General features: G+C 47.0%; 1 protein-coding gene across 2 annotated transcripts in view; it reads left to right on the plus strand.

Moving 5' to 3' along the window:
* The window catches only part of LOC102455926 (ovostatin-like), a 76,475-nt gene that overhangs the window by 5,972 nt on the left and 45,917 nt on the right, over window positions 1–24,586 (plus strand). The window contains exons 6-19 of one of the 2 annotated variants that reach the window (XM_006136392.5): window positions 604–772; window positions 2,534–2,618; window positions 4,712–4,823; window positions 6,455–6,569; window positions 6,837–6,946; window positions 11,591–11,749; window positions 12,827–13,054; window positions 13,427–13,484; window positions 14,081–14,229; window positions 15,459–15,608; window positions 16,414–16,584; window positions 18,340–18,481; window positions 21,376–21,472; window positions 21,942–22,170. In XM_006136392.5, the coding sequence (XP_006136454.3) occupies window positions 604–772; window positions 2,534–2,618; window positions 4,712–4,823; window positions 6,455–6,569; window positions 6,837–6,946; window positions 11,591–11,749; window positions 12,827–13,054; window positions 13,427–13,484; window positions 14,081–14,229; window positions 15,459–15,608; window positions 16,414–16,584; window positions 18,340–18,481; window positions 21,376–21,472; window positions 21,942–22,170 (1,974 nt within the window). The remainder of the gene's footprint in view (window positions 1–603; window positions 773–2,533; window positions 2,619–4,711; window positions 4,824–6,454; window positions 6,570–6,836; window positions 6,947–11,590; window positions 11,750–12,826; window positions 13,055–13,426; window positions 13,485–14,080; window positions 14,230–15,458; window positions 15,609–16,413; window positions 16,585–18,339; window positions 18,482–21,375; window positions 21,473–21,941; window positions 22,171–24,586) is intronic. The other variant, XM_006136393.5, reaches the window with a different exon arrangement.

Consider the following 24,586-nt stretch of genomic DNA (forward strand, 5'->3'; position numbering starts at 1 on the left):
AAGCTATGAAACAGGTGAAGGTGGGGGAAGTCAGGCTAAATTCAACATGCACCAAAATCGTCAGATGGCAAAAACCAGAATACTTAGGCCTGGTCTATACTACGGCTAATGCTCATGTAACGTTGCTCAGGGGTATGAAAAAGACACACCCCATAGCTATATAAGTCACATCAACCTAAGCGCTGTCCAAACCGGCACTTAGTCAGCAGGAGGCCACTCTGCCACTAACACATCTTGCACAGAGGTGGAGTCATTGGAGAGCTCGCTCCTGTTGACATAGAGCATTTTCACTGGGTATGCTTCAGCAGGGCATATGCAGCTGCACTGCTGTAGCACTATAATGCAGACTTGGCCTCTGATATTTACTATAGACAGTTATTTAGCACTGATTAGTGTCACGTAGGTATGACAACAACTTACCTTGTGTCTTTGATTCCTGTTGCACCTGCTAATAGCAACACATAAACCTGTGTGTCCACAAGAGCCAGGCTACCCATTCTGGGAAACGTGGGTCAGAAGGAGCTCAATAGCACACCAGGCTTCCTTTCAGAAAAGGAAACAAGCTGGGCCTGTGCCTTTTGTCCTGCTCCCTCTGCCTGCTAGGATCCACAGGGCAATCGGATCTTCCAGTGGCTGAATGTGACATCTCGGAAAGCCATTGTCCAGCTCACATTCCAGCTCATCGAAGAGCCAATGCTGGGCAGCTACCAAATCATTGTGGGAAAGAAGTCTGGCGCTAGCATTCATTACTCGTTCACTGTTGATGAATATGGTAAGCACCTGCTGTTGCTATCATTTCTACTAGGGAAACCAAAGTTGAAGTAGGCCCCATCTGTCATACTTAGACCCACTTTGTCACTCCCCCAAAAGAGTACATTTCAGATGCAGATCTGTGTGTGGGTTTCCTGACCCCACTGTGAATAGACCAAGTCTGCTATGTCCTCACTGGAGTCTAGAGACCTTAGCTGGGGCCCAGACTCATCTCATCCCTGCAGTTTGGGCATGCGGGTAACTGACTAACAAGACACATGTGTTCTTGAGTGTCCTGCAAGCCCAAACTTCCCACTAAACTCCATCCCCAAGCATGGCTCTTTCTAGGGCTTGTCTCTAAGAGAACCTTCACCAAATTGGAGCCATCAGAAATCACCCTAGATCTGCATACAGGTTTGAGCTCCCAAATCAGGGTTGAATCAACAGAACAGCCTTGCATTCCTTTCTCCTCTCCCCTCCCTGCTCCTGCTTACAAAGTTGTAGTGATGGCTGCTGCTGCAGGGCAGGCTCCTCTCACTTTCTCTGCCTTCCCAGCATAGCTGGGGGCTACTGTCCCACAGGGCTGGCTCAAGCCATTCCTGCGCCCCGGGCAGCAGGCACGCGATGCATGCACGGCTCCGCCCCTGGGTGCATGGCGCATGCACGACCCCACCCCCCAGTGCGCTACACATCTTATATCTGCCATCAGGCACCACCCAGGGCCGGGGGCCATGCGGCACCTGATGGCAGCTCTAAGGGGTGCCGTGCGGCCCCCAGCCCCAGGCGTGCTGCGTCTGATGGCAGCTCTAAGGGGCACTGTGCAGCACCTGGCCCCGGGTGCATAGCACCTGATTGAAGCAGTAAGGGGTGCCGCACGCCACAGGTTGGTGCCCAGTGCAGCTGCCTGGCTAGCCCCCACCCCTTAATCCGGCCCTGCTGTCCCAACTCATCGTCTGGCCACCTAGGGCCCCTCCTGCTTGGAACTGTCCAGCAGGGTGCACCACCAGCCCTACTGGGCAATGTAAAAGGGCCTGCATCTCCCAGCCCCTGCTACTGTGGCAGCAGCCAGAGGATCCCGGACAATTGCACCCTTTGACCCCCTTGTCAGTGGGCATGGGTACGGCTAGGCTGTGCAACTCCTCCTCTAGTTCTGTGCTGCTGGGTCTTCACTCTCTTGTTACCCCAGCTAGCTTTGACCTACCTGTGCTGCAAGCACATGACTGCAGCATGTGCAGTATGTCTCTAGGTATTGTTCCACCTTTTGAACTACACTTGTCTTCTCTTTCTCTCCCTGCCTCCCCTCCCTGACACATTTAGACACTAGTTGCCTTTACTTAATGTGCTGTTTGAGAACTTGAATTAAAAATAGTAAAAAGCCAAGAAGAGAAGATTAACATCTCCTTTAGGTGCAGGCTGTGGAAAGGGTCCTCTAAGGCAGGTCATGAAGATTAAGTTGCAAAGATGAAAAGTTGGCACCAGGAACTAACCTTTATCCTAGAAGCACCCACGAGCTTTCTCCAAACACAGTGTGGAGTCTAAATACTGCTTGTTTTATGGCTTGTGCTTCCTTAAGTAGCACCCCAGAGCAAATCCATTACTTTTCTCTGTCGGGTTTACTGATAACTGGTGGAGCATTTAACCACAATGATTCCCAAGTGTTAAATCTTCGCCAACCCAATTCAGAGCACTCTAGTTCCTGCCTGCCGCATGTTAGTAGTAACTAAACAATGGGAGGATCCATTTCTCACCTAGGAGCTAATGTGCCTTTTCCCCCCCATACCAGTGCTACCAAAGTTTGAAGTGATGGTCCACGCACCAAAAAGTGTCACAGTGCTGACTCCCGATTTCACGGTGAAAGTTTGTGGTGTGTAAGTATCTGACTCAGCGCTGCAGCGACTGGGGCAGGGTGAGACCTTCACGGAAAGAGGCAAGAGGGCAGGCATCAGTGGGAGCCATCGGGGGTGAGGACAAAGCAATCAAGCCATCAGAATGGGCCAATCAATACTGGCTTTGGGGATAGCAGCCTCCGTTTCTTTGCGTTCCTCTGAGTGGTGGGTAGGTGGAATTGTATTGGTTGCACAGGTGTATGCTGGGTTGTACACAACATTATCTGCTTCCTTATGGGGCCCCCTAGGATGGGCTCACCCAAGTCAGTAGCATGGAGTGAAACCCCAGTAAGGGCTGCAGCAGCCAAGTGGGCCCTGGGTCACTGAGCTGGGGCTGTCCAGTGTGTCCAGTTGGGCTCAGTCCTTGAAAGGGGCAGAGCAAGGTGATGATTACGTTGAATCTAAAGGTGAAATCCCAGCCCCACTGACAGCAATGGGAGTTGATTTCCCTTCCTGTGCCTCAGGGAGTCAGCTCCATCCCAGGACATCAATGAACACCCTTCCTCCCCCACCAGGAGAAAATGGCCTCCAGTGTTGGGAGCAGTGATTATTAAATGTGAGGTTTGAAAAGTAAGGGCAGGAGTAAGCTCTCATTTTAACTTCCCCCAAGGCAAAGCTCAAGGAGTTGCTTAGATCCTTGGTTTGGCTCAGACGTGTCTCCATTGCAAAGGAGATACATCTGTCATCACAGGATTGAGGAGAGGACAGCTTAAGACCTGGACAACAGTACACCCACTTCCTGTAGCTCTCAGGAAAGAGATTAGAGCACAGGGAGCTTTAGAGTTGGTCTGTGCAGAATTGCACTGCGCTGCAAAAGAGCATCAAGTGTCTCTACAATAATGTTTGCCAATGTGGGGGACACTGACCTAGACTGGGGGTCTCACTGGATCAGCATGGCCAGAGAAATATCCCGGCCTCCCAGTTTGTGTCTGCCCTTACTCTGCAACATGCAAGTCTAATGGCAAATAGGTCTATGAGTCCAGCCACCTCTTTTCTCTGCTTCTCTTAAGGTCCTGGCTCACATGTAAAGCCTGGCAGAATAGCTCAGTCTGAACTTTTCCCAGTAAAAGCTGGCAATTAAATGATAACATAACATTGTTTAATCAACGTTGGTTTTGCAGAATTGTTTCTGATGAAGCCAACCCTCCCCCTGGATCCCTAGTTCACACAATGGTATGAAGAAATTAAAACGTGTTGTTTTGACATTTTGGAAATGAAACATTTCTATTTTTTAATTCAAAACAATGGTATGCTTAGAAATTTCCTTTTCTTTTTAAATTTGAGCAAATTCTTGACATTTAAAAAAGTCACCTTTTCAATTCCTCCACAATGTGAAAATGTTCCTTATTTCAACCAAACATGGATTTTTTTCCCCAATTTTTTGGCATGGCTGGAAAACCAAAAAGTCTCCCTTTATCATCCAGCTCTCCTCCCATGAGGGTGGCAACTGGCGAATGCAGCAACTCTACCATCTCTGCTTCACTGGTGTGGCTCTCAGCTCAGCCTCCAGTGGCCCCAGTGTCCTGAGGATGTTGGGAGCTGCTGGGGGATGGCAGAGACAGGAGGGGAGTTGGACTGTGAACAAGCAAGAAAGCAAAGAAAATGTGAAATACAGTGCAAAGGGGAAAAGCCGATGAAAATGAGCAATGAGACAGAAAAGAAGCAGAACAAAGGAGTGAAGATAGCAGATGCATGAGGACAGGGAAGGGACAGGCTGAGAATCACTGCTCTGAGAGCAACTTGGAAGCTCCTTCGTGGGCACAGACAGGAAATGACAGGCTGCTTTCTTACAGCAAATGAGTATGGGGCAATGGAGATATGGGAGAATAAACTCAGCTGCAATGTCCCCAGACAGTGAGAGGTGTCACCAGTGTACAGACATTGCCATGAAAATCCTTGCCTTTGCTGCTTATAGATAATGAAGCTTTCTGCAGTATGCCGACATCTAGGCAGAAAGCACACACGATTGTTCCCCTCTGTGGGCTCTTGGGAGGGAGGGGTTCTGGACCTGTAGCTGTATGTTCGGTCAGGTAAGCCTCATGTGTCCCCAATTCACTGTTCTTCTCCTTCTCCAGGTACACTTATGGCCAGCCGGTTGAGGGCAGAGTTCAGCTCAGCGTGTGCAGGGATTTCAGTTTGTATGGGAGCTGCAAGAGAGATCCACTTTGTCAATCTGTCACCAAAGCTGTACGATACTCAAACACTATTTAGCAAAGATTTCATCCTTCCCTCTTCTTCCCTGTTGCTCTGCTCTTTCTTCCCTTTGTTCCTCCCTTGTAATGCAAAGAGCACAGGACTTGGACTCAGAAGACCTGAGTGCTCATCCTTGCTCTGCCACTGACCTGGTACGCCTCTTTGCCTCTCTTTGCCTCCTTTTCCTCATCCATAAGGTGGGGATAATGACATGGGTCTCCTTTTCAATCTGGTTTGATACCTGTGGGGAAAAGTGCTTAATAACAACAATACTATTGTCTTTTCCTCCTTTTCCTAATCCCCTCTTGATCTTTGAACTTAAATTGTATTTGAACTAGTTTTAAACCTTTCCCCAACATTGTGAGAAGGGTTTGAGTCTTTGAGTCCTTTGGGTGGTGGATAGCTTGAGGATAGTATCATACAGCAAGACATTTGGGATGGAGTATCTGGCTACACAGAACTTACTGTCTGAATAGCTATCTAATATGCCAGTGTCTATAGGGCTCCAGGCACCATGAAGATTAGTCACAGTCTGGAGAGAAGTACCTTCAGATTAGAGAGGAAAAGTCCTTCATTGGAACAGTATTGGAGATGGTTGTATGCACCAGTTTAAATATTCAGTATTAGCTCGGGGAACTAGAACCTATGTCATAGGGGCAAGTGATGTTGACTAGGAAACTGGCTTCTATTCAGCTCTTGGAAAAGTACTACATGGTTCATCACCTTCAGGAAGATGGGATGAACCTCTCCCTGAAAAGACCAGACCTTTAATGCAGCATAGTCCTCCAGCCTGCATTGCTGTCCTACAGTGCTAGCACTCACTGGCTTCCTCCATATAGACTCTCACAGTGCAGTTTGTCCAGGCACTGGGCACAGCCCCAGGGATTCAGCAATGGATCTGTGCCCAAGTCTTAGCCAGGAATCTGTACCCAGCTCCCTCCAACCCAGAGACTAGCTATGCCAGGCACAAGTATGATCATAATGTCCTTTCATATGAATACTTTCAGAGGGATAGCTGAGTTAGACTGTAACAGGAAAAACTTTGAAGAACAACAAATAGTCTTGTAGCACCTTAGAAACTAACAAAGCATGTAGATGGCATCATGAGCTTTCATGGGCACAGCCCACTTCTTCAGATGACCTGAGTGTTGGAAGGCCAGATCCAAGAATAAATAAGGGAAAAGGCGGGAGAGGGGGAGACAGTGAGTAGATTGTTCAAGTAGTTACAAGAAGCTGATAAGAACAGTTAGCACCTCCATCCATTGGTTGGTTGGATAAGTCATTAGGATGTGGCAGATAGTGTGGGAGCCAGCTGATGTCCCTGTTCGTACCATTAAGCATAAGAATTAAACTTGTAAATGAAGTTAAGTTCTAACCCTTCCTTGTGTATTTGGTTTGTGGAGTTGGCCTGACACAACACGGTGACTTGGAGATCCATTAATGAGTGCCCAGGCAGGGTTAAAGTGTTCTCCAACAGGTTTCATTCATAGTTCTTATAAATACTGTTACTTTGTCTCAAGGGACACCCTCTTTGCCCCCTTTGGCAAAGCAGATCCCCCACTCTCCTGACCCTGCAGAAAACTGGGCTCTTTCCCGTCTCAGTGACTGTGTCCTTCCCTTTTCAGATGGGAAAGGATGGCTGCATTTCCCATGTCTTCAGCTCCAAGATCTTTGAGCTTAATCGTGCTGGGTACCAGATGAGCCTCGTTGTGGAAGCAATTGTGACTGAGAAAGGAACAGGTAACACCTTCCAATCAGTCAGAAAGGAGATGGGGCGGGAGGGAGGCATAATGATGGAAAAGGGTGAGAGAGACAGCTTTGGTGCTCTGTTGAATCTTTGGCTGCGTAGCACAAGGTTCAGTTCCCAGAGAAGATCCACTTTATAAATGCAGTGGCTAATGATCTCCAAGGCAAATGCTTAGTTGGTTAATTTGATTGTGTTTAAACAATGTTTAAATCAAGACTAATTAATTGTTGTCTCATCCTCCCCCCGGGCCTGTCTTGCAGGTGTGCGGCTTACAGGCTCTGCTTACATAACCGTAACTCAAGTGCTGGGCAGTGTACGATTTGAGAATATGGATCAATCCTACAAAAGGGGAATTCCTTACTTTGGACAGGTAGGCCAGCAGCGAGGGTCAAATTGCTGGGTCAAATTGCTATATCCTGGGTGATAGGAGGGGTCTGTTAGCTAGGAGAGCTGTGTGTTGGGGTCCGGCAATGGCACCAAGTCTTTCACTACATGAGGTTTTCTTCTGACACAGATTTATTCTCTCTATTTACACTGCAGTTTAGAACAAAAAAATTACTTTAATAAACAACATGTGTCCGTTCTGGCTACAACTCGGTTCTTCAGTGGCTGCTGGAAGGGCCATTGCTGCCTGTCCCAGTGTCCTTCCCCTTCCTGCTCTGGTGCCTCCTCGCAGCTTGGGGAGCTTGCCCAAAAAGAGGAACCCCTGATGATCAATGAGTTTGTGGCTTTACTCTGAGGTCTTGTCTCTATTGAGGGGAAATGTTTGTGTTTTTAATAAGCACATATGAATTAACATGCTTTGAACTGCATGTTCAGTGTGAGCTGAGTTACCCCCACTTGCGCACGTTTGGCTATGACCAGTTAACTTGAGCTAATTGAAGTTGTTTTTGTTTTTATATTGGAAAATGACCGTGTTTGTTTTAATGGCATTTTTTGTTTCTTGACCAAAATATGTCACTTAGCAATTTTTCATCTAAAATGTTTTATTTTTGTTATAGGAAGGGGGGGACAGCCCCATTTAAAAAATTTCCTTTCCTTCAATTGGAAGAAGGGGGAATTAAAAAGTAAGACACAGTTGGACAAATAATTGTCTCTCTCTAATGTTTTCACCAGGAAAAGGTCAGTGTAACAGTCTCAGGATGTGTCTACAGAGCAACAAAAGCCTGGGCTTGAGTCTGGGCTCAAGACAAGCACCTCTTGCATCCATGCCAATTGTGCTGACCTAGGGCTCTGACCCAGGGCATCAGAATCATGCAGGCTTGAGGGTCTGAGCCAATGTTATGCTGGAACCTAGAGTCCAAGCTCTATTGCTTTCCTGTGCACAGGTGGCCCTGGCTTGACTTGGATCCCAGAAATACTCCTGATATACCCCAGAATTCAAGGCATCAGAGGAACAGCACTGCAGGCAGCCAGCATGGCTGCTGGAAAGGCCATTACTGCCTGTCTCAGTGCCCTCCCCCTTCCTGCTCCAGCGCCTCCTTGCAGCATGTGGAGCTTGCCCCGAACAGGGAGCAAAGCTGACAGGGCAGTGGCTTCCATTTGTCTGGGTATTGGGGGTCATCCCTTCCTCATCTATGCTGAGTTGGGAGCCCTGCTGCTTCCGCTCCCTGCAGGGTGGCACTTGCTCCTTGATTTACTGGCTGGGAGCATGTCTACACTAGCTCGTTAGTTCGAGCTAGGTAGGCAAATGAGGGCAACCGGAGTTGCAAATGAAGCCCGGAATTTAAATATCCCGGGCTTCATTTGCATGTTCCCGGACACCGCCATTTTTAAATCCCCCTTAGTCCGAACTCCGTGCCCGCAGCTACACGCGGCATGGAGTAGGTAGTTCGAATTAGAGATCCTGATTTGAACTACCGTTACTCCTCATGGAATGAGGGAATTAGGACCTCTAATTCGAACTACCTACTCCGTGCCGCATGTAGCTGCGGGCGCAGAGTTCGGACTAAGGGAGATTTAAAAATGGCGGCGCCTGGGAACATGCAAATGAAGTCCGGGATATTTAAATTCCAGGCTTCATTTGCAACTCTGGTTGCCTTCATTTGCCTACCTAGCTCGAACTAACGAGCTAGTGTAGACATACCCTGGCTTTTTTTCCTTGGCCCCCCCACCCCCAACCACCTTCAGGCCAGAGGTACCTGAGCACTGCTTGCTCCTCCCCTTCTCCCAAGGCTTCACCCCTTGGCCTGTCCACAGGCTGGGCCATGCTAAGAGCTATCCAGGGATCCCAGACTGCTGTGGGGAGCTCAGAACCTGCCCTGAGCAGTGTGCCCTGGAGGGCAGGGACATGGGTCAGGGACTTCTGTCTCAAGTTGCAGTGGGGGAGGTCTAAGTTGGATATTAGGAAAAACTATTTCCCTAGGAGGGTGGGGAAGCACTGAGATGGGTTACCTAGGGAGGGGGTGGAATCACCCAGCTTGACAAAGCCCTGGCTGGGATGATTTAGTTGGGGTTGGTCCTGCTTTTGGCAGGGAATTGGACTAGATGACTCATGAGGTCTCTGCCAGCCATAGGATTCTAACGCAATCCCTTACCCAAGGAAGGTGGAGGGCCTTGGGCTCCCCACAGCTGCCTGGCTTTTTCCACAGCCCACGACAGTGAATCCCAAACTGTGGAGTGCACTGCCTCAGGGGGACACACAAGAACATTTGGGGGGCAGTGGTGCCTGGGTTAGCCCTCATAAGGAGTGGGGAGGGAGTGCCACCCATTGCTGTTCTGCCCTCAGGTTTTCTCCAGCCCCAGCCATGGCTATGCTACTGACCATACCCCAGCTGCAGCTCCAGTCTTGTTGCTGGCCATAGCCCACTTCTGGCCCCAGAATGCAGCCCTCAGCCTTGCTGTAGCCCCCGGATCCTGCTCCCGGCTCTGAGCCTTGCTTCCAAGGGGGCACAAACGAGGTATGGGGGCGGGGGCCATCACTGAAAACATTTGAGGACCCCTGATCTGTGGTATCCATATGCCTCATTTTGCCCCAAGGGTCCTAATTTTTTTTTAATCTGGGTATTTGTCCAATTTGCTCTTGTGATCAATTGATCACCGGTTGGGAAGAGTAAATAATATAAATGCCATCTTTGTCAAAAAGGGGCAGGAGGCTGAGCAGTGGGACTCTGGGGGTGAGAGCCCTGCACAGGAATAGAGGGGGCTTGGGCAAGTGGCTCAGGCTGGCTTCATGGGGGATGATAGGGGAAGGGAGAGGGGGCTCAGCCAGTTCTGCACAGGGCCAGCTGGGGAGGGAATATACCCTTCACTCTCAACAAAGGCTCATCTGTCTTCCAGTCTGGCTGGGGGCAGGGCTTCAGCAGGAAGAGGAGGAGCATGGCTGAGGAATGAGGGGGAGAAGGAACAGCAGGGGCCAAGGCCAGAGTCCTGGTGCTTCTGTGGAGACCCCAAATCCTCAGCTTAAGTGTAGAAAGCTTCATTCTCAGATTAGATGGCAAGTCAGTGTAAAGCCTTCTCAGATTGTGTAGCCATTCTACTGAGACAGCTGTGGGTAGGAAACCGGGAGCACAGTAGCGTTTTCCCACAATGCACCACATACCTAGGGCTACAAATGTTGATATTGGCAGTGGCGGGCTAAGCACTCTGGGGTGTATTTCACTCAGGTCAGTGGATTGCAGAGTGGACAGCAGAGCTCTAGGTTTGAGCACTAGTCAGAAAATTCTTAAGTGAGGATTAAAATGCACTGTAGATGCTCAAGCCCAATACTCCCTGAAATAGGTCAGCTTGCTGTGTAGACATATCTGTGAGTGAGCGAGAAAGTGTTGCTTTCTCTGTAGCTGTTACCTTTCTCTTTTAAAAGTTCAGGTACTATCCCTTCCCTCCTCCGCTCCCCCCCCCCCCACACTTTTTTTTCCAGTGCAGGGAATGAGAAAAAAGAGGCAGAATTCCAGCTTACCCCATCAACACCATGAAATCAACTTTACCAAACAAAATGAAGATAAGACACCCCCCAAGCAAACACCAATCCCAATTGAAATGTTGAAAGTTCCAAATTAGTCAAGTTTTAAACTGCTTTTTTCCTAACTTTTTGAAAAATGAACATTTCATCAAACCAATTTTTTTTGTAAAAAAATTAGTTTTGACAAAATCCAATTTTCAGTGAAAAAACTTGTCAAAAAGCTTCAACCAACTCTATTGCTAATACATTTTTAAACACAACTGCCTGTCCACAGTAAGGGCAACACTGAGTTTATAATCAGGTAATGTTTTCTAAAGTAATGCTATTTCCTAGTAAAGACTTGAGTCTTTGGTTCATTACTTTACTCTCCAAGGATTCTGAACGGCGAGTTAGCTTGTTACCTGCTAGTAATATATGGACTTAGATCTTGACATCCTGGCAATAGATTATAATGAAATGAAAATGTTGACCATACTATTAATTCTGGGTATCCCGGCTCCCATTGAATGGCATTGCTCCCTGAAAAAGAACCACTTTAGTATTACTCTTTAACCCAGAGAGTTCTATTCCTAGGCTCCACTGTTCTATTCCTAAACTCCTGGAATCTAGTTGATGGAGTACAAGATTATGAGACTCTACATTTCCCAAAGAGCTCACAGACTAACACATGCATAGCAAAGAGGTGGGATTAGAACCAGGGCACATTGTGGCTGGAAGTTGGAGTGGGTTAAAAAAACAGAGCTGAGAGATGAAAGTGTGCAACAAATGGAGAGGAGTCCTTGAGGTAGGAAAAAGCAGATGGACGAGAATAGTGTGCCCTTAAACAGGGAATGGGTAGTGGGGACAGAGAAGACAAGTGATGATGAGGAAACTATGTGTCTTGGCACTTGTAAGAGGTGATGTAAGTAAAGGAGTTCACTATAGAGTGCACTCAGTCCCACACATGCTGAGATGGCTGCCATTTTAGCTCTTGGATATGCATTTCTGGGGCTAGGATTGTAGTCGATGGAAAAAGAAACACAGGCAAAACATGTATGTTCACGCTTGAGTGGCTTAGGAACTGATCATTGGTCTTCTATCTCTCTGAGACCTTTGCATTCCCCTTTCCTTTAGATCAAACTGGTAAATGAGGATGACTTACCCATTGCAAACGAGGTTGTCCAGTTGCTCCTCAATGACAAGAATGTGGGCAACTACACCACAGACGGGAACGGCACCATTGAGTTTTCAGTGGACACTTCTGAAATGTTCAATCCCCAGTTTAGCCTGAGGGTGAGTATCTGAAAAGCTAGTGGGGACAGGGTTGTACTCCCGCGAGAGGCACTCTTCTGGGGAGAGGGAAATCTGTTCTTTCTCCCTTGGATAGAACCCCATCCAAAGATGATGGGATGGGGTTTCTATTCTGATGATAGGCCGTGCTCTGGCTTCTTCCAGGCACCATGATCCAAAGCACCTTATTAAAGAGTGAGGGTATGTCTACACTACCCTCCTAGTTCGAACTAGGAGGGTAATGTAGGCATACCGCACTTGCAAATGAAGCCCGGGATTTGAAATTCCCGGGCTTCATTTGCATAAGCGGGGAGCCGCCATTTTTAAAACCCCGCTGGTTCGAACCCCGTGCAGCGTGGCTACACGGGGCTCGAACTAGGTAGTTCGGACTAGGATTCCTATTCCGAACTACTGGTACACCTCGTGGAACCAGCGGCGTTTTAAAAAACCAGCGGGGTTTTAAAAATGGCGGCTCCCCGCTTATGCAAATGAAGCCCGGGAAATTCAAATCCCGGGCTTCATTTGCAAGTGCGGTATGCCTACATTACCCTCCTAGTTCGAACTAGGAGGGTAGTGTAGACATACCCAGAGTTAAAAGTATAAACAAGGCCAGTTAAATAGCTCAATTACTGCAATGATTATAAAAGTAAATGCAATGGCTTTTGTGCGCTCTCCAGTATCCCAGGCATTAGTTGACATTGGCAAGAGAGGACATGCTGGCCAGAAGCAGTGAGGCAAACTGTTGGGATGAGACTAAACGAGGGAATGGATGGATTTAGCCTTTTGACCTTTTCTATTTTTCTTTTTCCTTTGGATCTTGTCTACGGAATGACTGTGACTTGCACAGACTTGCTTTTCTTTTGTACCTTTGGCACGTCTCTGCTTTCTCTGTCACCTCTCTCTGGGTTGCCCAAGATAGTCAGCTGACACTCCCGTTACCTGGGTAGCTGGATTCAGATGAAACACCTTACCAAGGGCTTGTGCAGTTCAGTCTCTGATTGGTGGCAGTGTCTTGCTGTTTCAATGCCTCCCGGTGAAATCTCAGTCTCTTCTTTCCTCTCTTACCATTTTTCCTGCCAGGCAATATATAAAACCAGTGACATCTGCAACATTGTTGGCTGGTTGGTACCCTTCTATCCTGAGGCCTATTACTATGTTCAGCGCTTCTATTCCCGGACTAACAGCTTTGTGAAGATCAAACTGGAGCCAGAGAGGCTGAGGTGTGGCCAGAAGAGGTCAATCACTGTGTACTATGTCCTGAACAAAAAAGGGTATGAGAAGCTCACCCAAGTGAAGTTCTACTATGTGGTAAGTATCAGGTGGTTTCTCTGTTCCTAAAATAACTTGGTCTGGGATTTGCCCAGCCAAATCCCAAACACTGCTATCTCGGTGATTGATCTAATAGGAACCTTTCAAGGCTAATTTCTTCCTTCATTCACATTGCTGCACAATCTGGCAAACAGGACTACAAGAGCAAGGGCAAGACTGGGGTGGTTTGGCAGAACCATCTGTGTTTGGGAAATCTAATCTATCTTACCTTGGACATGCATTACCTGATGTCATATTGAGCCAGATACTACAATCCTAATAATGTATTTCCCATTCTCTGATCATCTCCTTGAATGGGTTGTTCCCACCTCCCCTCCTGTCTCCTATCTCATGGTATCTTTCTGTGCACAGGTGATGGCGAAAGGCAAGATTGTCCTCAGTGGCCAAAAGCATGTCAACACCAGTCGTGGTAGGTATGGTCTTTGGTGCAAAGATAATGAGAAATAGAGAAGAAGGCAGAGCTGCTGGGATCTGAGCAGCAGGCAAGACTAGTACAGCATCTTTCCCCATACACGTGCACATGTGTGTGAGTGAGAGTGAGGGAGTCAGGCTGGTAACCACAACTTAGAAGACCCCTATAGAATTAAGAGTGGCTGTCTATTCCATCAAACTCTCCAAAGAGGCAGTGGGGGAAAACAGCCTGTGTCACCTCTGGGACGTAAAGGCCTATGGAGATCCTCCCAGAAGAAAACTGGAGCAATGGACTTGCTGAGACAATGCAGAGTGTAGCTAAGGGAATAAAGCGATGGCACATATCTTGTGAGATGTCTGCCATTGGGATGTTGAATCTGAATTCTGATCTGGAATCTGACTGGATTTGGGATACATTTGCAGACCCTAATTCTAATTTTGGTGGCATCTGGATCACTGCCACACCAGTCCATCACCAAGATATTTCCTCTCTGCACCATCTCTGTCTCCTGGCATTTTACACACATGCCAGCGAGGATGGCAGTTTCTAGAACAGTTCTCTGTGATTCGCTTTTGATTGTCCCTTTCTCCCAGCAGCTCTAAAAGGCACTTTCTCCATCCCACTTGCTGTCAGCGAGAAGATTGCTCCTGCTGCCCGGATGTTGGTCTATACTGTGCACCCATCCAAGGAGCTAGTGGCTGACAGTGCCAGATTCCAGATTGAGAAGTGCTTCAAGAATAAGGTGAGTGAACATAGGATGTCTCTGTGCTGTATAACTTTTAACCTTTGAGGACTTTTATTTCTGCCTGCCCCTCACACCCTCAAATCTCTCCTTCAAGCTTCCTTTCCCATCCCCTGTGCTCCTTCTGATCTCTTACTGTGACATTTGTCTACTTTTCCTCTTAGCTTCATGACTGTGCTGTTCCACTCTTCTTATAAGTAGCTCTCATTGTCTGCCCTCAAGTGCCCATTCTCTCTTAACATCCACTTCTTCTGAATCCTTCCTAAACTGATCTTCACCTCCCTGTCCTCACCTCCTACCCCACATCTTATTTATCCAATAGATAATTCTCCCAGGTAGGGAACATGTATTACTCTGCTGGCCACATCTCCAGGTACCCGCTGAATTTCAATGCCATGATAAAATTTGATATCCTTTCCTTTATTCCTCTAGCTGCTCTGGCTGCTCAGGACTCTTCGAGGGGGTGCGATGGGCAGGGAGGGCAGTAGTCTTCTTCTGAAGACATATAAAACATAAAAGTGGCAACAGGCAAGTGGTAGGAATTGGAGTACATTGGATGGCAGAGATGAGCCTTTTTGGTCACAGTCCCGCGCCTTTTGCCCAAGGCCCCTCACCTTCTGTGCCCACCAGAGTCCAGCCCCCTCAAAGTGTGCACTGGCCTTTGCCCCCTACCCGAGAATAGCACCCTCAGCCCAGGATAGCACAGCCCCAGTCTCCCCAGGCCCCAGAGCTCTGGAGTGCCAGTGGGAGGTGGGGCCCCAGCCTGTCTTGAAGCTCCAGAGAGCAGGCGAGCAGCATGGCCCCAGCTCCCTAGGCCTTGCCTGCCCACTGAACCTCTGGCAAGGAAACCTCCTCCTTCCCCCCACAACCAAGTCTCCAGCCCCAGTGCTGGGTGGCCAGAGCGGCCCCAGCACTGGGAGGGCAAGTGGTGCAGCATGACCCCAGTGTGCCTGTCCCAGCCTCTGGCACCACAACACCAGGTTGAGGAGGGGGTCTGGAGCATGGGTGGTGCCAGGTGTGGCAGTTTGGGAAGGCAGTGCCTCCCCTGCCTGTGCTATCTGCCGCCCATGCCTAGGACAGGGACTCCTAGGAGGTTCTGTCTGATGATGAGGCCTTCATCCTGCAGGGGGAAGAATGAGGAGGGCAATGGGTGGAGGCCTGACCATCTTGCCACAGGACTGGCATTCACACACAGATTTCACCCATCTGACACCTCTGCTCAATTCCAGGTCCAGCTGCAGTTTTCTGTGAAGCAAGGGCTCCCCGCCTCTAACGTCAGCCTCCACGTGGAGGCGGCAGCCAACTCCCAGTGTGCGCTGCTGGCTGTGGATGAGAGCGTGCTGCTCCTGAAGCCTGAGCAAGAGCTGTCTGCTGAGACCGTAAGCCTTCAAGTTGTCTGCCTGGGGTTGCGCAGGACCGTGTGCTGCTTCCTTTCACGCTCACTCTTCTCCTGTCCCTCTTCACTCTTCTTCTGTCCCATGCAGCTCTGCTGCCGTCCACTCCATGCCTGATCTTGCCCAGTTCTGTGGCTTGATCCCTTACTTCTCTCCCCCGTAAATAAGAGGCAAAAGACCCCCACCATTCCCTAGTGGGCAGAGCCTTATGCCCCCTCTCTTCTCCACTGGCCACTCTGGACAACAGATGAAAGACTATTTAGGGAAGTTATATTCACAATGGCAGGACCTGATAACATTCATCCTAGGGTACTGAAGGCTCTAGCTGAGGCAATCTTCGAGTCATTAGCAGTTATCTTGGAGAACTCATGGAAGACAGGGCAGGACCCAGAGGAGTGGAGAAGGGCAAATATAGTATTTATCTTTAAAAAGGGGAACCACAACAACTCCCAATGACCCTTTTTGTACCTTAGGAACCACCCCAGCAGGAAAGTGTGAAACATGATCCCAAAAGGTAACAGAATCTTTCTGGATGATTATGAGCCTGCCGTGAATGATCATGAGTCAGCAGTGTGACACCCCTAGTGCAGGCAGCTATCTCCTGAAAGCTGTTGCTCCTTTCTAGATACCACACATCAGACCTCAGCAAGGCTGACTGGAGAGAGGTCAGGAGGGGACAAGGCAAAGGAGGAGAGACCCAGACTGGTGTCCCAGCCCTAGCAGCAGCCATTGGTTACTTGTGCAGATCTCTCCCCCCACACAGGCTTTGTGTTTGTTTCCCCTTCAATAGGTGTACAACCTACTTCCCTTTCAAGACTTATCTGGTTACCACTTCAGTGGGCTGAACCTGGAAGATGACAGCAAAGAGCCATGTGTCCCAGCTGACAACATCTTTTACAATGGCTTGTATTACATGCCTGTATCCTCTGACTTCGGCCCAGATGTCTATCTGTATTTCAAGGCAAGCTGGCTGGAATTTCTTTAACTAAGCCCACAGTTTGCTGTTACCTAGTTTAGAGTGGAAGAGAAAAGCTAGGAAGGGGGATAGATGAAATGTAAGTGCCCTTCTTGGTTTTCTCCCTTGAAAGTCATGAAATGCAGCAGGCATCTTGTGTTGGCTGTATATCCTGTTCCCCAGACATGTCCACGTGTGCTTCATCTCATTGGCAGGGAAAGCGGTTTAGCTATTCAGGAACTTTTCAATGAAACTTTTTTTCCCCTCAGAAAATGCCAGTTTGTAAAACTGAGACTTTAAAGTGGAAAGGACTGGTTTTGACAAAACTGTCATTGGGAAGGTTTCTCATATCGTGTGTGGAATTTCTGGTGAAAACTAGAAAGAGAGGCCCACCTCAGAGTGGCTGGGTATGACAGGGCCCCAAATTGCCAACGAGATTAAAAGGAACTGGGATGCCTGGGTATTAGGAACAAAGGTGAAGACTATGGAAGAGCTAGCTCTCCTGATGCAGATGGAATAGCTCCTAGAGGGCCTTTCCAGAGATACATCCAAGATGGGAACCCTAAGGATATAAGAGAGGCAGGAGATATAGGAGCCAGGTGGATGGAAGTGATGAAGGAAAATAAAAGTAACAGCCAGGCAAGTACCAGAAGGAACACCCAGAGATGGCATCCCACAACAGGGGACCATCCAAGAATCCACCTCTCAGGGAAGGGCCCTGTCTACCTCAAGGGAGGCCACAGACTTCCTCTCACCCCCTACCCCATTCTCCGGACACCCACCAGGCTCCAGTGATACACCAAACCTGCCATGTTTTAGATGTAATGAACCTGGGGGGAGGGAGCACAGTAGTCCTGTCCAGATTTAAATCATTCTGTGTGTGTGTCAGCTCCTGGTGTTAATTCTCACATACAAAGAAAGCAGGCAGGGAACCTATATATATTACAATTCAAATTTCAAGCCTCTTATCTTGATTAGCTCTCCCTGCCCCCTGTCTGACACCTTTGCTAGGTACCTGAGTTAATCCCTTAGTCACCGGGTGCTGGTCAGCACTCCCTCTGTTCATCGTGGGGTAAACAATGGGGATGAAATTTGCAGATGATATCAAATTACTCAAAACAGTTAAGTCCAAAGCTGTCTGCAGGGAGTTACAAAGGGAACTCACAAAATGGGTGACTAGGCAGCACAAAGGCAGATGGAATTCAGTATTGATAAGTACAAAGTAATGCGCAAGGAAATATATAATCTCAACTAGGCATATAAAATGATAGGATCTAAATTTACTTATTACCTCTCAAAAAAGAGTTCTTGGAATCATTGTGGGTAGTTCTTTCTAAACATCTGCTCAATGTGCAATGCCAGTCTAAAAAGCTGACAGAGCATTGGGACTCATTAGGAAAGGAACAGATAGTAAGAGAAAAAATATCTTATTGCCTTTATATAAATTCATGGTACACTCACAGGGTGAATACTGCATGCAGATCTGGTTGCCTCATCTAAAAAAAAATATTGGATTTGGAAAAGCTATAGAAATGCCAGAGAGATCCAGAGGGCAGAAGCGAGTGAAGCTGGTACTAGGATGGGGGAGGGAGGGAAATAGTACCAGTAAGAAGAGCTTGGCGGTTAGATTGGCTCTGCTCACTTGTGGTATTATCCACTCTCTTGTAACTGAAAAGCTGTGGATGGGGAAGGAGGGCAGGTTGGAATAAAGCTGTACTAGGAAGCAAACATAGTTGATGTTTTTTTGTTTTGATTTTGAAGGAGATGGGCATGAAGGTTTTAACCAATTCTCATCTACGTCAGCCTGTCGTATGTGGAAGTGTCAGACCAACCCCCGATTTCCTTAGCCGTCCTGGTTTTGGGGAGAGTTTGTCCACACCCATGGCTACTGCCAAATTGTCAGGTAATACATGTTGTACTGGCCTTAACTGTGTCTCCTTGGTCCGGCAACATCCGTGGTCCAGCACCAACCACCCATGTTCCTCGGCTCTGTGGTCCAGGAACAGGGAGGTCTGGCGGCAGGGCAGGGCAGGACCACCGTAGGGGGCACTAGCGACTCAACCAGGAGCCCTGGTGTATGTAGGCAGCGGGACCTGGGCGGCACAGTGGGGAACTCTGGCCCCAGCTGCGGAGCTCTGCCCCAGCTGCACAGCTCTGGCCCCATCTGTGGAGCAAGGCAGCTATGGAGCTCTGTTCTGGCTGTGGAGGGAGCCGTGGCCCTAGCCACAGTGCCAGGCAGCTACTGAGCTCTGGTCCAGCTGTGGCTGGGGCAGCAGTGAAGGCAGGCTGGTGCCCTAACCCGATGGCAGTCTGAGTCAGGAGAGGAGGGACCTCCCCTGGTCTGGCAAACCCCCTCGTTTGGGGCCAGTCAGGTCCCGAGGGTGCCAGACCAGCGAGGTCCAACCTGCAGTGGGTGGCAGGAAAAGTGGTTTTTTTTCTGTATGGATCTGTGAGATTAGAACACTTGTGGGGAGAAGGGGCTTTATTTGGAGGGGACCTAGGACCCTGTGTGCATGTTAGCATTCATGAGTACACACATCTTTATCTGGGCACAAAGGGCACAGGATTTCAGGTAATGCCAGAGGAATCCTGGCACCTCTAAGCCATGGCTTCCAATCCACTCTGAGAGCACAGAACAAAATATAGCCATTTCGGACCAGCTGGCTATTGGTTCCAGTGTGAGCAGTTTGTAGAGAGAGGCCACATGGCACTGGGGTTAGAGCACAGAGCTGGGGGCTCTGGGGCAATCTACACCAGTGAGACAGTGGTCTGCCCTATAAATCTGGGTGCCTAAAAGTGCTCTGCAACTGGGCTCCCCTACCTGAACACTCTAAGCTATATGTCAGATCTGTATGTTGAGCAACCCTGGTTCAGCAGCTCGGATTCCGGCAGCCTGCTTGTCATAGTACAGCCACACTGGTATTCACCAGCCTAGGTTGGTACTAGCAAGTGGCCTCAGCATATTCCCAGTCCTGACTTTTCCCAAAACCATACACCCTGAAGTATACACCCTCTGTTGAACCTCTCGGAGCTATCAAAAGGCTCATTTCTTCCTTTAAAGAAACAGTCCTAGGAGCCTGCTGTGTTGACTGGAGTTAACAGTTGCTCAGTTCAGCCATGGCAGTGGGCTGGTTTTCATTAAAACAAGTTTATTAACAATTGGACATAGCTTAAGAGATGCCAAGTACAAGAAATAAAGGCAGTGATGGCTACAAGCAAATTAAAGTGAAAACATGCACCTAAAAGTCTAAAACTTATCTAGCAAGGCACTGCCTCGGTTGGTTTTCCTCACCAACTACTCTTAGTCCAGCTTAGTTGACTGTTTCTGTCAGGACCTTCCATAGAACTGTGAGGGGCTGGTTTCTCTTGTCCTAGGTGTAGGATAAAGATGAAGTCTCTTCCTGTCCCTTATTTCCAAAGAATGTCTCTGTTCTCAAAGATAATATATAGTCTCCCGTGTCTCTCTGGGAGGTAGGAGCCATGATAATTCACTCCCTCTCAAGTTCAGGCTCACAACATCCCTTGCTGCTTGATAGCTTTGTTCATGGCTAACATATAAATTGAGGTAAACACACATTTCTTGGTCTGGGACAGACCTGCATAAACATCTTTCCTAGGCATGGCTGTTTTCTACACAGCTTCTAGTAACATTTTACGGAATCTTTTCATAACGTCATATAGAGGGTTAACACATGCGTTTTGCAATGGCATCAACATGTGCTATTTCTTTTCAAGCAATACCTCACAAAGTATATATGGAACGAACATCCTTGCATTAGTGTATGGGATATGAACCCAGGGGCACTTTCGGGTCACACTCAGGCTTTACTTCAGGCTCTGCCATTGATTCCCTGGGTAAGTATGGGCAAGTCAACTAGCATTTGCAACGCCTACTTCCTGGGAATGTTGTAGGGACTGACGCAAGAAAGATCAGGGCTACATAAATGCAACGACTTGCCACAGTTGTCCAAAGATACCCCCAGCTCCACAGCTGGTTCCGATTCAACAGGTTTCATAACTCTAAAACTGCACTGAAAAGAAAAGTTTTGCAATTGTTAATGTTTCATTTAATCATTCTAACATTTAAAAAAACCAATTTTTTCCCATTTGAAATTACTTTTTGTTGCAAAATTTAAGAAAATTATACTGAAAGGATAAAAAAGAGGAAAAAGGTCAAAATTGAAAAAAGACATTTTGCAGTTATTGAAATGAATTATTAATGAATCTGTTTGTCCTGAACCAATGTTTTTCAGTTCCTGAATATTTTTGAGATTTCAACTTTTTATTCCATTTTTGAGATGACTCTTTGTCCTGGCCTTTGAATGTGATCCTGAATGTAAGTACTGTATGATTTAGTATGTGAAGATTTTATTCTTTGTTCTTAATAAAAGAGATTTTTTTCCCAAAAGTTGATCATTTAAAAATATTTAAGGGATGGGAAAACTGTTTCCTGCCCATCCGTTTAGCATTGGCTGGACTACATGAAATGGATCTCTGTCCAATTCTGGATGACATAGGTAGTCACATTCAAAAATGCGCACCACAACTGGAACTCAGTAGATGACAAAGACTGAATTTCCTGCTTTCCCTAAAGGCCTCCTCTCCTGAGCAAGTCAGAGGCAAGTTGGTATGGAGATAGGGACAGTGATTTGCCTGCCATTGGCCCAGCTTTACCAGGTTTGGGGATAAACACTGTGATATCAATTTGATCCATAATGTGAATGCATGGCCACTCTGCCACTATACCTTTGCTAAATGCTCTGGGTTTAACCAGGCTCCGCATTTCCCCTTTAACAGAAACTGTCTCTGCAGACGATTCTCAAGACAGAATCATAACAGAAATTATTCGGAAATACTTCCCAGAGACATGGATTTGGGATCTAGTTTTACTAAAGTGAGTTCTGCTTCTTCATCTCCCTATCTTCTTTTTAAGGGCCCACCATTGCCTTGAGAGGAACCCTTCCTTTAGCCATTTGCATGTTTTTCTTTTCCCCTCCCCTCCTCATCCATCCATGGTAATATTGTTCAAGTCTGTCAGGGCATGTTCCTAAATAAAGTACTCAGCAGGTGAGGCTCTACCATTGAGAGGGAGAAATATCATGTCTTGAAGGCCTAGAGCAGGAGTCAAGAACTCTGTAACCTGTTCCATGTTCTGCCACCAACTTGTTCTGTTACCTCAGGAAAGTGGCATGAGAATTTTCTAGATGTTTCTCTTCAGAGAATTTGAGTGATAAGTTTCGGGCACTCAGGTACCAAGGGGAATTCTCCAAGCAGAACATGGGCAGTGCTCACTCTGCTGAATCTTTTGAAAATTGGTTTTCTCTACTGAGTACCGCATATGTGTTTTGCCCCATTTCCTCTAGTTCCATTGGTGAGGCCAACATCGTATTCACCATCCCTGACACCATCACCAAATGGAAAGCCAGTGTCTTCTGTCTGGAGAAGAAGGCTGGATTTGGAATCTCTGCACCCACCTTTCTGTCGGCCTTCCAGCCTTTCTTTGTTGATATGACCCTGCCCTTCTCCATCATCCGGGGAGAAGACTTCCTCCTTAGAGCCAACATCTTCAACTACCTGGACAAATGTATCATGGTGTGTCCTCTTCTCCTCTCACTGATTAAATCTGTCCTCCCAACCTGGATGGGGCTTTCGAGAACTCCTGCTTGTCTGGCTAAGACAAGCAATATCGTAAATTTGTTAAAACCTATCTGTATTGTAGCAAGTCAGTATGGTTACACCAGTCCCTCTGAGCCACTACAAAGCAGACACAAAACATGTTGAATTATGTCCTGAGAATGTCCTTGGGGAGCTGAAGAGACCAGAAATGTGGGTGTGTACATATAGTAACTCCTTGCTCAACCTTGTAGTTATGTTCCTGAAAAATGTTACTTTAAGCTAAACAATGTTAAATCAAACCAGTTTCCCCCTAAAATTGTAACTAGGGGTGTTAGGTTAGACCAAAGGCAGTATATTAATCTACTATATATTTTAGAGCAGTGTTTCTCAACCAGTGGTACGAGTACCCTTTAGGGCTACTAAAGAAAAATCTGGAGGGTACGTCATCACAGCTGAAATTTGGAGAAAACTGAATTTTTGTTTTCAGTTTTACAGTGCTTCATTATTTTTGTGCTTTTTACGCTCAAAAATTTAATTGCCTGCCCGGCTACAGTTAAGTTGTTTAAACAAATGTGTTGCAATGATAGGGAAAAAAAATGTGTGTCTGAAAACTGTAGGTACTGGGGGTATTTATAATTTTTTATTTTTTAAAAAAGGGGGTACTTTATAAAAAAAAAGTTGAAAAACACTGTTTTAGAGAATTTGTGCATCTGTTTGTCGGTGTGTCTGTCTATCCATCTATATGTCTGTTTGTTCGAGAACTCCTCTTAAATAGTAAGAGCTTGTTAGCACCCCTAACTTTGGTATGCAGCTTCCTCTTATCATAAGGTAAGTAAGGTCAGGGTTCAGTTGTGCCAGTACAATGGGACGTGAATGGAATGTGATTTTTTTTTTTCACAACAAACAGAAAAAGAGGGATAGAAATGTAGCCGTGTTAGTCTGGGGTAGTTGAAGCAAAATGCAGGACAATGTAGCACTTTAAAGACTAACAAGATGGTTTATTAGATGATGAACTTTCGTGGGCCAGACCCACTTCCTCAGATCAAATAGTGGAAGAAAGTAGTCACAACCATATATACCAAAGGATACAATTTAAAAAAAATGAACAAATATGAAAAGGACAAATCACATTGCAGAACAGAAGGGGGATGCGGGGGGGTGGGAAGGGGGAGGAAGGAAGGTAAGTGTCTGTGAATTGCTGATATTAAAGGTAGGGAGAGTGGGATGTTTGTGAGTTAATGGTATTACAGGTGATAATTGGGGAAACTGTCTTGATAATGGGTGAGAAAGTTCAAAGACTTGTTAAGTCCTTGTTGGTAAGTGTCGAATTTTAACATGAATGACAGTTCAGAGGATTCCCTTTCAAGTGCAGATGTAAAAGGTCTTTGTAGCAGAATGCAGGTGGCTAAGTCATTTAGAGAGTGTCCTTTCTGGTTAAAGTGGCAAGAAACTGTTTTCTCTTTGTGATCTTGTCTGATATCTGTTTTGTGGGCATTAATCCTTTGGCGAAGTGTCTGAGATGTTTGTCCAATGTACATAGCAGACGGACACTTTCGGCACATGATAGCGTAGATTATATTTCTGGATGCGCAGGAATATGTGTTCTTGATCTTATAACTCACTTGGTTAGGTCCAATAATGGTATCAGCAGAATGAATATGTGGACAAAGCTGGCAACGGGGTTTGTTGCAAGGGAAGGTACCAGGGTTGGTATTAGTGTGGTATGTCCTGTGGTGGTTGGTAAGAATCATCTTGAGGTTAGGTGGTTGTCTATAGGAGACTATGGGTCTGTCTCCCAGAGCCTCTTTGAGTATGGTATCCTGTTCCAGTATAGGCTGTAGTTTATTGATAATGTGTTGGACAGGTTTAAGTTGGGGGTTGTAGGTGATGACAAGTGGTGTTCTATTGTTGGTTTTCTTGGGTCTGTCTTGAAGTAGATGGTTTCTAGGTATTCGTCTGGCTCTTTCAATTTGCTTTTTTGTTTCTCTGGGTGGGTAGTTGAGATTTATAAATGCTTGGTAGAGATCCTGAAGCTTCTGGTCTCTGTCAGTGGGGTTAGAGCAGATGCGGTTGTATCGAAGGGCTTGGCTATAGACGATGGATCGTGTGGTGTGTTCTGGATGGGAGCTGGATGCATGTAGGTAACTGTATGAGTCAGTGGGTTTTCTGTAGAGAGTGGTGTCTAATTTTCCATTGTTGATTTGTACGGTGGTGTCCAGGAAGTGGATCTCTCGTGTAGAATGGTCCAGGCTGAGGTTGATGGTGGGGTGTAGGTTGTTGAAATCTCTGTGGAATATCTCCAGTGTTTCTTGGCCATGTGTCCAGATCATAAAGATGTCATCGATGTACCGTAGGTAGAGGAGGGGTGAAAGGGGACGGGAGTTGAGGAAAC

This window comes from Pelodiscus sinensis, chromosome 1 (genome assembly GCF_052426305.1).
Source record: "Pelodiscus sinensis isolate ZL-2025 chromosome 1, ASM5242630v1, whole genome shotgun sequence".
Lineage (NCBI taxonomy): Eukaryota > Metazoa > Chordata > Testudines > Trionychidae > Pelodiscus > Pelodiscus sinensis.